Source organism: Dysidea avara, chromosome 5 (genome assembly GCF_963678975.1).
Source record: "Dysidea avara chromosome 5, odDysAvar1.4, whole genome shotgun sequence".
Taxonomy (NCBI): domain Eukaryota; kingdom Metazoa; phylum Porifera; class Demospongiae; order Dictyoceratida; family Dysideidae; genus Dysidea; species Dysidea avara.
Genome location: NC_089276.1, coordinates 22,380,067 through 22,397,513, shown reverse-complemented (window position 1 = coordinate 22,397,513; position 17,447 = coordinate 22,380,067). Strand labels below are relative to the sequence as shown.

The 17,447-nt window shown below is 36.5% G+C and overlaps 1 protein-coding gene across 2 annotated transcripts in view; it reads right to left on the bottom strand.

The window, feature by feature from the left end:
• The window catches only part of LOC136256767 (hemicentin-1-like), a 28,749-nt gene extending 25,462 nt beyond the window's left edge, over positions 1-3,287 (bottom strand). For both annotated transcript variants that reach the window (XM_066049783.1, XM_066049784.1), the window contains exon 1: positions 3,154-3,287. In XM_066049783.1, the coding sequence (XP_065905855.1) occupies positions 3,154-3,214 (61 nt within the window). In that variant the 5' untranslated portion in view covers positions 3,215-3,287. The remainder of the gene's footprint in view (positions 1-3,153) is intronic.
• Positions 3,288-17,447: the final 14,160 nt, after the last annotated feature.

Sequence of the window (17,447 nt, the reverse complement as noted above, 5' to 3'; positions counted from 1 at the left end):
CCGGGTCACATATGACTAAGTATATATATATATGCCAACGTGACAGCCTATCTGTAGGGCTTGTATAAACAATGCCATAGCCAGCACTCAGAGCAGTGGTTGTGCCGGCAGAAATGATACGTGTGCATACACAGGAAAGAGCTTAACTGACGTCAGAAAATCGCAATACTAAAATGTAAAACAAGCGAACTATAGTGACATTAAGTGATTTGTTTACATAAAGAGACTCAATCAAAAAAGAAGGCCACTATGCATGACAAGGTGGTAAAGGCCAGCACAATCAGCATATGATCCCAATATGGCACAGACTAAAGGCAGCCAGTAGCTATATAAGTGCCAGTACATCAGTGGTGTGGCTGACGTGTACACACTATGTGCATACACAACATTCTGAGCCATAGATTACTTACTGGAGATACACATTAAAGTAGTAGAGTATGCAGCAATGTATTATTGGCAACACTGATGGTGGAAAATCATTTTATTAGCAAGTCAGGTGAAGGATGAAGCTGTCCTGCAGCAACTTGGGACTCACTGTGCCACCTGGAAACACTTGTTAAACAAAGAGACACCAGTCACGAATGATCACAATAAATTCTGTTGTAACTAGAGGCCACTGGTACGTATGTGCCAGCAGTGTTGCATTGGCACAGTAATCACAGTCTATAATATTATGGATACATATTACACAACATACAGTAGATAGCTATACATTATTGTACATGCAACAATGCATCTTATAGATCACAGACCATTGGAACCACAGAAAATAATTTGAGCTAGCAAGCCAGGTGAAGACAGCACTCAGAGCAGTGTGTGTGTCTATGGAAATGATACATATGCATACATACACAGGCAAGGCAGTTTAACTGGAATCAGAAAATCACAATACTAAAAATAATTAATGCAACTTGACAAAGTTAAGTTAGCTATAGTGGTATTAAATGATTTGTGTATATTGTAGGTGTGACATGCCTCTGAAGATGAGTCAGCAATGAAGTGATACAACAAGGTGGTGAAGGCACAACTGGCAAAATGATCCCAACCAAGCCAATAGACTCTGTTGTAACTAGAGGCCCCTGGTGATGTGCCAGTAAATCAGCAGTCTGGCATTGACACTAGTTGGTATAGTGATCACAGTCTATAATATTATGCATACCGTATTTGACCGGTTAATAGCCCCGGCTACTATAACTTTCAGCAAGCAAAATCCTGCGGTTACTATGCAAAGGCAGCTATTATCTGAGGGCAGCTACTATGGGCTTGTGTAGCAGCAGCCCATGGCGTTTATTCGGATTCACAAGTGACTGATCTTGTTTAATCATCTGTCAATACTGTCATTAATTCCAACTTCTCTCAAAAATGATATTTCTTGGCTTAAAACCAGAATTCTGCTTCAAACGTGCACTTGCAACAGTACGTTCATATACAAGCCGCAGCTCTTATCTGAGGGCGGCTCTTATTACAATAATTCTAGGCTGTGGAGCAGCTACTATCCGGAGGCGGCTATTATACAAGCCGCAGTTATTATACAAGCCGCGGCTATTATACAAGCCACGGCTATTAACCAGTCAAATACGGTACACAACATACAGGAGATAGTTACACACTGTTGTATATGCAGCAATGCATCTTCTGTTAATTGCAGATTTTGGCAACAGACTATTATTAGTAGCTAAAGGTGGAAAAAATCCCAGCTAGCAAGCCAGGTGAAGAATGAAGATGAAGAATGAAGATGTACAATGAAGATGTACAATGAAGATGTACAATGAAAGTAAAACATTGAAACATACTCTTTACCTTGTTGTTCATGAGTGAGCGCATCAGCTGGTATCCAAGAACAACCAACGTCTGGAGTGCATATGCTGGACTCAAAATACAGTTACAAATATTAAAACAAACTGGTAATCTTGTTGTTTATGTGTAAAGTGGCCTCTGGCTCTCCTGCAATCACTTGTGGAATCTTTTCTTTCGCAAATTTGGAAATTAAATCATGGGTGTGGTACTGGGTGTTATAATTACACGTACGTTTAAGTCATCAGCATGAACAGGCACAGTTATTACACGGTTGTGCCTTTGTTTACAGGCGAATCGATCCCTGTATGTCTCTAGGCCTCATAGTTTTCTCAAACATTAATTATTTATTTATTTATGATGTAATTTTAACTGCATTTCATATTATTCTTAGTACTTGGTTGTATAATTAAAGCTTTACAGTGGCCAGCACTGAAGGTCTGACAGCAACATGTGCTGCAGCCTTTGGATTAACCTAACCTAACAAACTGGAACTGAAGATTTAAGAAGATTACTTGAAATACTAACCCATTTGGTTCCGCTTGGAGTACTTTGAGATAGTAAGTCACTCTCTATGATTGCTATGGATACAAATACATGAAATTAACAAGGAGAGAATGTCCTGATCACCTGGCAGACTCCTGCAAGCATTTGAACATAAATCGGATGGCTGCAGGTTCAAGGTCCAGTCATGGATTTTTTTCATTTTCTGCACTGTGACCTTTTCAATTTAAACAGGCTGTAGGACAAGGTGTCCTAGAGACCTTCAGCACTTGTAATGTAAAGCCATAATAATAATAAAATAATAACTTCTGATAAAATTCATAAGCCTGGCACCACCCATGAAGTACTTATGGTACTTTCATGATAATTAAAATAAATTTTCTAGAGTAATGAATATGGTCAGATGAAAGAACAGTATGAAAGAATTATTATTAACCATCAAATTATGATGAACAAGGTGTATACAAAATAAAAGCAAGTGGATCCTCGGACAACATGTGACCGCATTTTTTCATAGGCATTTCCTTGATTTCTTCGAATTCAATTCACAGAGATAATCTTATGGAGCATTTACTACCAATTCATAGAAAATCCTATGAATATATAGCTAGCTACTGACTTTCTGTTTTTATACCTGCATGGCGCTCATTCAGATTCAGCACGGCAAAATACGGCTCCGGGCCTTGTAGTGAACATAGTATAGCATTGTTGTTCTGGCAGATTCTGGGGATTCTTCTGATACCCTTCCCCCGCTCACACACACACACACACAAAGAAAAGAACTGATTGTGATCATGACGTCCAGTGGGTATACAACACATGGACGCGTAGCTATGTATTTTGTAGTAAACTAACCTGCGTCCATTTGACTGAAGGCAATGGCAATCAGCAGGAAGTCCAGACCACACATTTTCATTACTTGAGTCAAACCTCGGGTTAGCGACTAGCTATATGGGAAGCGATCTTTTCATCCAATCCCATGAGGTAGAGATCACGTGACTTTTTTTTGTTAATAAAATTATAAAGATAATAATATAGCTAAATCAATAATAAAAGCAAACTCTGCCCAATCCTGGTATTGTTGCCATTACAGAAGCAGCATTGCCACGCCTCACGTTACGCGCCTCTAAAATCTCAGTATGATCGCATTCTCGTGGCTAAGACTTAGTTATAACAACTTGAATTACAAAGATGAAATACGAAAGTCTCTTCGCCGTAACTACCATCCATTGTGAAGATAATGTCGTTTCTCCTGTACCAGCTATTTGTGACAAGTGCATGCATCACTATGCATAGATAGCTAGTAGTTAGTAGGGCCATACCTATTTGATCGTATGTTGCGCTGGCCGGACCGACTACATTTTTCTTCAAATGAAATAATTTTGAAAATCACGTGTGCGGATCACGTGTACTTAATTAAAGACAACACATCATCAGCACCCTCGTGATATAGTCCAAAAGGGACCATTGAAGATCATCCAATGCTCTAAAATTGTAGAATACGATGGGAAAGCTCTTTTGGAGATATCTGATACTACTAGAAGAGTATAAAACCTAGATTTTTAACTGTGCATGTACTATTATAGCTACATTCATTATTTACATTTTGTATGCTTGTATTTAAAATTTTTATCATTTTCATTTTCAAACCAACCTACCTACCCAAATTTAAAACAATTTTTCCCGCGCAACATAAGATCAAATAGGTTAATCAAATAAAATCAGTATGCATAGATAGTATGCAGTATCCATAGATTATTGTTAAGACAGGGGCAGATTCAGGACAAAGGGGGTGCACCAGGATAGTAGATACATGTATATGGAGCAGGGCACAGCCCCCCAGAAGCTAAAGTGTTTCAGACTGAAAAATTTGATAGTGATTTTCAGTATGCACCTCGGTATGCACAAATGTCTACATAAATCATACTGCTGGCTTTCTACTGTAAGTAGTGGTGGATACAGGAGATTGCAATGGTTTCAGCTGAAACCCCCTCTAAAAATAGCGCGCGCCTCAAATTTATTGACGAGCCGTCGTGTGGGTGTAAAATCGCCACAAGTTATACATAGAAGGACTTCCTACTGGCAAAACTTCATACTTTTGCCTTTGAAATCACAATTAGACCTACGGCCACATTGAACAACAGGTTGTGACCTTTTTTTTTGTCTTCGACTTACAACTGGAATCTGAAACCCACTCTGAAAATTTCTAGATCCGCCACTGGTAGCTAAGTGGACTACACTGATCAAGAGTTGTGTATAGCGATAAGTGACAGTCATGAGTGCAGTGGTGGATCTAGATGGTTTCAACAGAACCTCCTATTTAACTCAGTAGCAATGTAACTAGTTTCATAGTAATGTTGTATTGACAATTTGTTATAGCAAACAACTATATACCACTGTATTTCAGTAGTATGAATTGCACTTAACTAACACCACTTATAGTTATTAAACCTTATACTTCATGAGTATTACACTGAGTCTTATATATTATATTATTGTAATCATGTTCCGGCTCAATGCTCATCAGTTACAATTCATCGATATGAGACACTTCTGCACCTGCATTAATATTGTAGCAGTGTCCACCATATATTTACTGAATAACAATGCAAAAAATAGTTCAGGATTCGCATGACAAATAGGGGGTTCAAAAAATAGTTCAGGATTCGCATGACAAATAATTTGAAAGACACATCTTGATAAACAATGCACTAACTAAACCTTACCAGGTAAACCAATCAACCAACTAGTTATTCCAGTTATCTTGTATAGCCGGTTAACCAATCTCTATGATAATCACTCAAAATGTATGTTTTGGGTGCTCTTCTCATGCTTTAACATTGATATCACACTTGTAGGATTCTGCTATAGATATAATCACTGGTGCCTACTTTGGCCGCTATAAGGATAATCTGACAAACTGTACTACAAAGTTAAGGTGCATACATGCTAAGTGCAGCATAACAATTGTAGAAACTGTCATTCAATTTACTGGATAACCAATAGTCATGATCTGCTCAGTAACCGGTATTCTGTCCAGTTTCACAGCTCTAAGGCCACCACCTTTAATTTACAACTTTTCACACAGAAAGCTACCCTGTTTTTACAGTCTCACTGTTTTTGCATGGATTTTAATTTTAAAACTAAAACCAGCCATAAACTGACTTTGGGATTTCTTTTGCAATACTCTAATAGAATGCACAAAATTTTTGGTGGACTTCTAATAGAACACACAAAAATGTTCTAAATATTTCATTGGTAAATCTATGAAGCTATAAACATTTAGTGTTGAAAAGATTTATTTAAGTGAACTTAAAACTGGTTTAGTAGTGAAGGGTTTGGGAGTTAAGTATAGAGGTCCCTTGTTCAAATTCTTGACAGATTTTTCTTACACTTTTTTTCTCAGTAACTCTTCTATTAGAGTAGTTCATACCACAAATTTATACCAGGTTAACCTATGCGTACTAGTAATAGCATGGATAGCAGTGAAATTTGGGATAAATATCACGAGTGTTGTATTGGAAATGGGGATAAATTTCACGAGGCGAAGCCGAGTGAAATTTACCATTTCCAATACAACAAGAGTGGTATTTATCCCAAATTTCACTGCTACCCATGCTATTCCCAGTTAATACCATACTCGCTGCATATACGCATGCTGTGCATTAGCGTTGCCATGTACGCAATTTGTCACTATGTACTAAACACGCGTCGACACTAATTGGCGCTACATTGTTAACATAAATTCTAGCCAATGAATTTGCAATTACAACTTTTTCACTGCTGTCAGTGAAATACGGGATAAATTTCACTGCTACTATTGAGACTTTTGTATGGGCAGTGAAACAGGTATGGTATTAACAGACAAATTTTCAAGTTATTCTTATAAACAATTTTCCCTGTATGTATGACAAAAATTGGTCTCTTTGCATAACTAATCATCAATAACTCTATGCTTTGTGAATATTGATTAGATTTACACCACACTTAGTATATAATTTTTCCCCTATGTAATGTATATGCAAGACTTAAATGCAATCAAATTGCGCATTTGTGTTTTATAATGGTTTTTGCAAAATGTGGTACAAAAGAAGATAAATCTAAGCCTCCAAAGAGGACTGGTATTTCATGACTGCATGCATATTTTTCTGATTAGGCATGTGAATTAAGTGTCTGAAAGTGGGGGACATTTGCGGCATAAAAATCATTCCATTTGGAGAAGGGAACACAGAGCAATGTATGCATTAAAATTTCTTCCTGTCAATATATCCACGGTGTGGTGCACTGGCTTTCTTGGTCACACAACAACCAATTTCCTTATACATATTACATACAGTACATCACACCACAATTAGGGATGCGGCGATTATGCCGGCATAATTTCGGGCATAATAGGTATGTGTGGAAATCAGGAATTATGCTAGCATTTTGAGATGATTGTAAAACTTTAACAGTAGGAAAATCTACAGATTGTACAATTTCGTTAAGAAGATCGAGATACTCTAATAGAGCAGTCAGAAACTCTAATAGAACAGTCACTGAATATCATTTACTCTAATAGCAGTCACATTGAAACGAAATACTCTAATATAGCAACCAGCTAAAGATTTAAAGACTATTTGAAGTTAAACATCAATGAAAATGGTCTGATACAGTAATAAACTGGCATTATTAGCCAATTATGGTGGCATAATTTTGAGAATAATGGGCAATTCTCAAAAGCATAATAGGTGATTTTTTGAGTACTGTTTAAAAGCATAATGCTCAATTTTTGGAGCATAATAGCCTCATGCCTAACCACAATACTTATACACTTACACATCACATTGAGGGTAGTATTACTCCCTACATTACATATAAAACCACCAGGTACATTACAAGAGCACACTCCAGCATCTTCTCGTCTGACATTCATTGTTGTAAGCTCACTAGTAACCTGAAATACTTCTTTAACACCATCAAGTACCAACACAGGGTTGGTATTAGTGATATTAAAATATTCTCTATCATTCTTAATAATACTCCTTGGTCCAGTCCAACTAATTAATGGTACTGGTACACCAGTTGCTTTACAAATGATAGGTGTACTAATGTCTCCTTCTGTAGCCCTGACCATGTCTGGAGTAACAAAAGTAGGCTGAGCTGTGCAAAGAGACAGCATAAGCATATACATACAGTTTATATCAGCATCATGAAACAACAATGTGACTACATACTTCAGTTTTAAACTAATAGTGTATGTACAACCATCCTGTATACTCAAATTGAAAGTCACAAGTATGCATTTCTACTACTGTACTGGGAAATTCTTGTAAAAGTTTGCAAGAGTGAACCAGACTGATTGTGCACTTAAATAGCAGAGGGCAGTGGGGGGGCTTGCATTTTAGATGTTGCAAAACACAATTTTCCTTCAGTTTTGTGGTCCTTGGCTCAGTACGTAGGTAAACATGACAAAATACATGTGGACTGGTACATTTAGTTACAGTAGACTCTTTTTTGTCCTGTTGTGTATTGCTGTTATTAGCTATCTGTCTCGTCTTAGTTATTGTATTAGTGTGCATTTAATGTTACTGTATGTATGTTTAATTAATTGTGGGGAGTACATTTGCAGGTTCGTCCTTCTGTATGACCCTGTCACTTTGACAAAATTGATAATAATACTAATACTATTGCATGTGACCTCATAATTCAATCTCATAATTTTCAAAAAAAATAGTGTGGAGTGGACATACCTTAGCTCATGAGTGAGTTTGTATAAGAAAGCATGGTTGACAAAACTGCTCACTAAAGGCAGTTTTCTATATGTAAAAGAGTTCAAATGTTCCAGCACACTGTGAATAAATGCACGTCAAAATTAAATGTGTATAATTTAGACAAACAGTACAAATTAGAATCCCTGTATTTCTAATTATTTTGTTTTCCTTTGTTGTATATCAATGAGGACAGAGTTATGGGCATAATTATGTTGCTTTCGTAGCCATGTTGCTCTGGACACAGTACAAACAGCACATGTTAATTAATGAAGCAGCCATAATATACATTGAAATGCAACTTTGCTCAATATGTCCAGAGCTGGTAAAACCATCAATATTTACGTTTGACCCCATGTCTCATCCAGTACAATAATACTAAAAGACATTTCATGTGAAGAGATGGTGATGACAAAGTTCTCTTCTATCACAAAAGATCACCCCATATGGCCATGTTACTTATGTGCCCTGAGTATAGAACTCTTCTGAATCAACTATTTTGCTACAATATAAATACCATTATACATTATCAATTGTATCACTGGTTCATCACTGACTGTACACTGTACTGGTGATTATGGAAGCCACACAGTGTCTGTGTTTAATCTTGCTGGAGCAGATATGATGTCTGTTATACATATAGTTTTGTGATGCAGTGGCAGTAGTAGAAGTGTATAGTACAAATTGTAGGTAGGAACTGTTTATCAGCATCATAGCAATTTTGAAGAAGGACAGATCCACATATCAGTTCTTTAAATCGCAGTAGAATTGTTGGTTGGGCTACAAGATAACAGAAGAGAAAATATATTCGATACAGTACCAACAATTGATATGTACAGATCAAGACACACGGTAGTGTGTCGTGCGGCCCAAGAAGCCGGCGCGCAACACCCATGAGTATATTGACAGGAAGAAAGAAAACGCAATTTTTGCACCTCCGTAGCTCTGTGCTGCCTTGATGAAACACGACGATTTTTGCTGTGGACACTCCCTCCAACTTCAGTACTCCACATTCCAAATTTGAGCGTAATCACTTGAAGCGTTCCCTAGATATGCGACTTCACAAATTGGCTTAGCTTCTTGGTTTTTTTTCTTCTTCCTCTTCTTCTTCTTATTTTTCTTCCTCTTTTCGCACACTTACAAAAACCGCTATAAAACGTGAACGCAATATCCGATTGCCTTGAAATTTGGCACACAGAAGGGGGGTATAAAGGTGCATCTCTGTACCAACTTTGGCTGGAATACAATAAACAGGCAAAGAGTTATGAGCGATTGTTCACGAAAAATAACACCAATATGTTGTCACGCCTACAGGGTAAACCGCATATGGGAAGAAGCTGAAAATTGGTGGGTGAATAGGTTAACTATTAGCATTGAACCTCAAACCTTTTGTGGTTTGAAAGAAATCGAGCTAAAATATATATATAATTTGTACATTTATTGATAAAATGAGAAATATTTAAAGTATTCATCTGCTTCATCTTTTCTTCTTCCTGTGGAAAAGAAAAAAAAGATAGGTTAAAAAAGCCCCAAAACTGGCAGCTTTGGGGTATACAAATACAAAAAGAAGTAAAATCTAATCCAAAACAGCCAAGCTGTAAAAAAAGAGTGTGGCCCTCAAAAAGGCTATGGTGAAAAAAGATGTGAAATCCAAGGTGGCGGCCAAGAAATGGCTGTGATGGTAGGTTAATGGTAAAAATTTGAATGACGACAATTCAGGTGAATTTTGTGCCAAGACCAAGCAGCACCAAATTCACCTGAATTGTTGTTATTAAACGTTTTACCATTAACCTACCATCACAGCCATTTCTTGGCCGCCACCTTGGATTTCACATCTTTTTTCACCATAGCCTTTTTGAGGGCCGCACACTTTTTTTACAGCTTGGCTGTTTTGGATCAGATATTATTATTTATATAGACTCCATGCAAAAACAGCTAAGCTGTAAAAAAAGGGTACAGCCTTTAAGGTTAAAGGTTGTGAAATCAAAGGTGGTGGTCAAGAAATGGCTGCAATATCATCTCCTATGATTTTACAACCTTTTCACTCCAGACGTTTGAAGGTCACACCATTTTTTACATGCAGCTTAGCTAACTATTATTTCATGAATTTTACTTTGTATTTTAAATACCTCTGAAGTCAGCCATAAACAAACTTTGGGATTTGTTTTTACCAGTTCTTCTTATCTGGAACGCAGATGTTTCAATGGTATTGTATTACAGTATATTGTATTTTAAATGCCCCAAGCCCAGCCATAAACTAGTTGTGGGGTTGGTTTTACCAAATCTGCAGGAGCAGTAATGATTATGATGATTTTGGAAGACAGTATTTACAATAGTATTTTATTGTTGAATTTATTTGACCATGTGTTGTAATACCCTGATAGAGTGCACAGAACTTCTAATAAATGACTTTTTGTCAACATTTTTGCAGTGCAATTTTTGCTACTCAGTGACTCCTATGATTTTACATTATATTGGTTTCTCCTTGTAACCCTATAGCTATCACTGAAATTTCTTCTAAACTACAAATGGTTTGATCTATGATATAGTTAACCTATACACAGAGCGATTTTCAAGCCATTCACTTCAGCAGTTTACCATGTGGGCATGACAAAATTTGGTCTATTTGGTGCAAATCATCATCTATAACTCCATTAATATTTATCAGATTTGGAAAATGAATTCACTTCAATATGTCCTGAATGTACACCATATTTCATGGCAACTGAGTTGCGCATTTGTATCTTATACTAGATTTGTAAAGTGTGCAAAAAAAGAAGGCCTTCGGAAAACAAAACAAAACAAAAAAAAACCTGGAGTCTAACTTTGAGGAAAAATATTATAGTGATTTGGTAAAATTCAGAATGTGAGCGTGCCAACATAGCTATATATCGTGTACTTTGAAAAAGCGACTATGAAGCTATGCAATGTTAAAAACTTCTTCCTGCAACTATCAATATACCCACACAGGTTTTTAACCACATGACACACTATCATGTGTCTTGATGTATACACAACATTAAAACTGTGCAACAAAACAGTGAGTGCCATGTGTAAAGCTTTACTATGAGCAAAAATATAATGTTAGGTTTGAAAATGTGTACTACTAGCTGGATTTGAACCTGTGACCTAACCACAGCAATCGCACATAAGGGTAAGGTAGATGCTCTACCAGTTGCATCATTTACCTACATATTGAAGTACTATCTGTAAAACTGCATGGATATGTTGGTGCTTATGTGTGGTTAGCCATGCAGTTTACATAGGAAATTGAACAAATTATACTTTACTACTCATGATCACAATTCTGAATAGCCTAGCCTCTTGCACTCAATGTGTTGTATACAAACATTTAATCCCTATTACTTCAGTTATAGCAGCAATGACCAAATTAAGGATTACGTGTCCACTAGTATATCTTCAGGTGTATAGGCAACCTCCCCTTTTCACCATTCTATGATCCCAACCCTAAAATTCCTAATGTTACCTTTTATTTGTTTGCTGTTTATGTACTTTTTGACATAGTTATGGCTGGTGAACTGCATTAAAAGAAAGAAAGGTGCCAGATATACTATAAAATTAGTTTTATATTTATGTCTGAATGTGCATCTCAGCCACTAATAATGATAAGTGAAGTGAACATTTTGCTCTGTTTTCAGCTATGCTCAACCCTGAAAAACACGTACAGTATCTGCAATCAATCCATTCACTATGAAAAATATGGATGATTTCTATTATAAATGTGATAGCTAACCAGTCGTGATGTGTTACTGCAAATCCACACCTTGCACCATCTGCAAAAGGAAATAGAACACAAAGGAGGACAAAAGTAAGTCCATGATGTGTGCATCTTATGCATAGCATTATGCCAAAAGGCATCTGTTAGGCTGTAGTAACCTCTAACAATGAAACAATCAAGCCTGTAGTCATAGCCATTATTGAGTTAAACTTGTCTGAAGGCATTAGTAAGTCAGTCAGAAGCCACCATGATATGTAATATATTGTTGTATTGAAACACATTGGCATGTTACATTCCACTGTTTATGTTGTGGTGATTTTCCCACATAGCTATGTTAATACCACCATTTAACTCATGTTTCACTACCTTTTGTCACTAGATCCTTACTTCATTTAGATAAATAATTTTTAATTACAGCAGCTCAGTCTGTTTACTTTTTGATATAAAATATCTATGGTATACATGTCTCTATTAGGGTGACTGCTTTACTAGAGTGTTTGTTCTTTTGTAAAGGAGCTTTTCGTAGTTCTATATATGATGGCATCGTTTCAGCAGGTGTTCTACATTTTAAGGATACTGTGGATCCTCACAGCTTTGCTCTCAAGTTGACAAAAGTCTCTTCAGATTAGTGAATTTGTTTGGATTAGTGAACCTATTGATTATATACATGTAAAAGTTCAATTACTCTAATAGAACATACAATTGTTTACAAAATACTCTAATAGAACAGTCATTTGTACTGTTCAGATTAATGAGTGTTCAAATTACTGGGGATCCACTGTACCTCTATTATACAGTGCTATCATAATGTATATGTCCTCTCTGCCTTGATTTTGAAATTAAATGCCCATGGTTTGCAACTCTTTGACATGCAATCCAGTTTGCAACTCAGAAGGGTTCCTTGTAAAAATTTGTCATCGCATACAGTTTCTGTCTTGCTTTACTACACTTTTCAATACATGTGCATGCCAGTGTGAGCAAGGGCAAGGCTAAAAGGGGCATAACAGAAGTGAGATGATTCGTTTATTGCTATAAAGTGCTCTCATGTAAGAAATAATAAAGTAATACCACTATAAGTTAAGTAGTGCAGTACTGCCAGTACCTTTAACGGGAACTTCCAAAACACAACTTTAATATGAAGACGTATATATTATAGTATAGTTTAAATAGTCTACAAATACCATGTAGCAAGACATTATCGAGAGAGAAATTAACATTATATTTGTGAATTATCACTAGCTAGCTTGAACATTCAGTGCACTAGTATAGGCTGTTAATACTAGTAATTTTCTGGTGTTCCTTAAATTTTGTGAGATCAGTCATTTACAAAAATTTTACCCTTAACAATAACCCACTATATGATGTACTCACTATTAAAGGAAGTAGGGGTCAATATAATGCACGTGCTATAAAGAGTAAGGAAACAAGCTCAAAAATGTTACAGCTGTAATAAGAACGATCCATGCAACAAAAAGTAAGGAAACAAGATTATACGGCTACTTGCTAAAATGAGACACATTTTTATGCCTACTTTTGGCTAATCTGATATAGCTAGTCCCATTCAAGATGTTAGCCAATAGTAGGCATTAAAATGTGTCTCATTTCAGCAAGTAGCCATCGAATCTAATCTTGCTAATCGTTTCCTTTCTTTTTGTTGAGTGAATCAATCTCATTTCACCTGTAACATTTCTTGTTTCCTTACTTTTTATAGCATGTGCATTGTATTGATCCCTACTTCTTTTTAAATTTAAAATTTAAAAAAACTATATAGTTAGTTCACTTTTTGTGTCTAGCTTGCTAGATATATTACACAATCACAACATTTCATAACAATTTCAACTCTAGAATAGAGGTCATGGCCTCCTAATACATTTGGAATGTTGGATCATTTCATGTAACTTTCCTGGCTCAGTTACCACAACTCTTCTCCAGGTCCTTCATGTAAATTTTGCGGCTTCATGCTGCACTCCATCTGCTCGGCTATTCTCTAACCTTTCTTGTTATTTTTGTCCACTATCTCCTCTTTGTTTTCAGCCGATAGTACTTTTTCTTGTAGCATTTTTTCTCTGCTCCTGTCAGAGGCATGATTAGAGCTACCTTGTTTAGTTTTTTAAGACAAAGACAATGACTCTGAATACTACACCTGTACACTCTCGTTTTACTACGCCTAACATGTTAGTGTGCAAAAGTCACATGTGCAGATATATACCTGCCGCAACTATCAATTATCTTTCAGGAAGAAGGAGAAGGCCATAAAAGCGAATGGCATGGTGCAGTAGACAAAACATAATTGAAACAACAGATTCGTGAATCTGCCATCATAACCTTGAAAGCCTGAATTTCTGGAGCCATACACCTAGCGCTACTGGGTTATACAGCAGGCAGTCAGATGAAATGCAGGTTAATTTTGAAATTCACTGTACATGAAAGCAGTCGACTTTTCGCTAAGGTACAGTATCATTACAGCTGTACTAATGCATTCTAGGTGGTTTTTTCTGAAGCAAGGCTGTTTTTTCAACTAATTCTTGTATTGCACTGTGACAGTAACTTCTTTTGAGTACATGGTTGTCTAGGAGGTGGTCTTCGTAAAGAGGTAACTACTAGGAGAAAGTATTATCTAATTCACCCTTCCATGAGTTCATCAACTATCCTTTCCGCTGAATCCAAATGCTCAAAATTGTGTTGTTTACATGTTGATGTCAGCAACACTTCATGGACCAAGGTGCTGACATTAGGGGTATCAGTTGCAAATCGCTCAGAATGGTATCATGAGCAATTCAGTCCAATTCCACTATAGCCTTGCATTTCCAGCCCACTCTTCCTGTGGTACTGTGCACTGTAACCCCTTTTTCCTGCGGATGGAAGGAAAAAAGGGGGGCTGGATAATCGAGACCAATTCCACTATTCTAGTCCACCATACCATTAGAGCATTCATACAAACCCCCTGCTAATTTAATTTAATCCATAAATTACGGCTGTACATGGTTTGCAATAGATTGCATGGTCTATTTTCATGCTTACCTATTCAATTCTAGTCTGTAGAGGGAACTCCATGAATGAATGTATTCAAAACTTTGTGTAATGAAATTACACATGCATGGCACAATTTTTAATAGAAGTGAAAAGTGAAGTAAAATATTTAGTTCCATTTGAGTACTTCTGTGTACCATGAGTTATTCCAAGATAGTTTTAACTGTAGGAACTTTTATGGATTGGATTGCCATGATTTTTGGTAGTTGAGAAAAATTTTATAATTGTTCTTCACACACAACTAGTTCACATAATTAATTTTATATCACATAGCTACATCATATAAATTATATTATGCCGATTAATAACTCGATTATAGGGTTTCCAATCAAAATAGAAAGATGCTTCTTTTGTTATTTCTGAAGATTTTTGCACAGACTTACCTAGGATAAAGTGTTTATTATAGGATTGTTTGTAGCATTCAATGTCAGCATAATTTAAACACATGTAAATATCCTCACACGACCAAAAATCCCATAATGGCTAGCTACATTGGTCCTGTGGAATAGAAAGATGCCTTCTTTCATTGTTTCTGAGACTTTCACACAGACTGACCTTTAAGATAAAACAAATAAGTGCTAATTTACCAAAACTATGATTGCTTTAAAAATCGGTGTAGTTCTAACATGCAAAGTCACATGACCAACAGTCCCACAACATACAGTAAAAACAAACTAGTGAAGGTCACTACTAATTTCTGCCACAATACTCACTATTTTTGTGTAGTGACGTTCACTACTCTTTTGTAGTGACCCTCACTACATAGTAGTGAACGTCATCACATGGTAGTGAGGTTCACTACAAGATTTGTAGTGAACGTCACTACACAAAAATAGTGAGTATTGTGGCAGACATTAGTAGTGATGTTCACTACATTTAGTAGTGACGTTCACTACTTTGTTTTTACTGTGCAGCTACCCATTGGATGTACTCTTGCATGCTATAGCACTACAAGATGTAAAAGTTTTCATTACCAAAATTGTGTCTTCTAAAATGATTATTTTGAATTGAATTTTGAATGTGTCTTCTCTTTTTAGAATTGCTGACCGCACTACAGTTAAAAATGGTTTATCTCGGAAGTTGGCTAGCCTAAGGAGGCAATTGATGCAAAGGTTATCAGTGACTTTATGGAAATACAATGCCAAAATAGTCCTCAGATACTATGTACTTTGCTCAGAGGACACGATAGATTTGTTTAGGTTTTATAATGTAGTTAAGTAGGTAGGTGTAGCTTGTAAGTAGTTTAGTTTATTGTAATTAATGTGGTAGTTTGTAATTAGTGTATTCTTTTGCGTTATTTTTGAAGATTTTTTTGAATAAGCTGTCCAATGTAGCTATGATGGGATTGTTGGTCACGTGACCACTTCTATACAGTATAATTTATTTTGTTTGCTTTATCTGGAAGATCACTCTGTGTGAAAATCAAAATAAGCATGCATCTTTCTATTTTGAGTGGAAACCCTATCGATTAACTAATCATACTAAAATAATTAACTTACGTAGCAGCCGGGGTGCCGGTGCAATAATAATATCTCGAATAATATCCTCGCCTAAAGTAATATCACATTGTATCTGGCTGAAATTGATGGCTACAAACAGCAGGAAGAACGAACCACACAGGTCATTCATTACACCCTCGCACCATAAATAGACATAAACCCCCACGAACCACGTAGCCCGCTACGTCACATATCCGAGCACATGAACCGGTACAGCAGTACAGTACCTGGTACGTATAGATCATTTCTGTTCCCAGAGGAAAACCCATGCTGGATTTGCAGCTGATTTATTATTCTATACTCACAACAATCGGTACAGTGTCTTTCCTCCTTGTTATTGTGATAATACAACAACCCAAGAACAACACTGAACCGTGACAACCAAGGCAACAACAGCAACTAATCTAGCTAACTATAAACATAGCTACAGCTATATTAAAACACAAAGCAAGTCTGATAATTAACCTCATAGCCACTAGTGTATGTGTACAAAACGATACGCTACTTAATTAATAAAATTTGTTAATAGCACCTTGAAAATGTCAAGAGATTGTGCTGAGACTAATCAGGTAGCTAATATTACATTTGGATAAAAGCTAAATTTATATGCGTCTATTCTGGTAGATGGCTGAATAAACTTTAAATGACTGCCCCTTGTGGCTCTTGTGGAATGTTGAATATGTAGTTTGTAAGTGGCTAATTTACGCATTCATGGATAATTTTGTAGATTGTAAGTAAACACAGTTCTTTATTCCACTTCAGTGAATTATAGCTATATAAGCATATAATTGACACTACCAAGAATAATTCAACATTACTGACAAATTTGACCAGCACATTGCTAGACACCCTCTAACTCACATATTAGCTTACATATATTAGTTGCACATCTGGGATGGGGAGCCCATACTGACACAGCATATTTAAGGATTGGTTTCACACACACGCACGCACGCACGCACGCACGCACGCACGCACACACGCACGCACGCACGTCTCCTCCTTAGCTGCGTTTGTGATTGTTTTTATTAGAGTAGTTATAGATTGCATGACTTCAAAATTTTATATCTGATTCAATGAAGACACTGAGAACAAGATCCTTTCTGTCTTTGACAGATCAAGCAATCATAT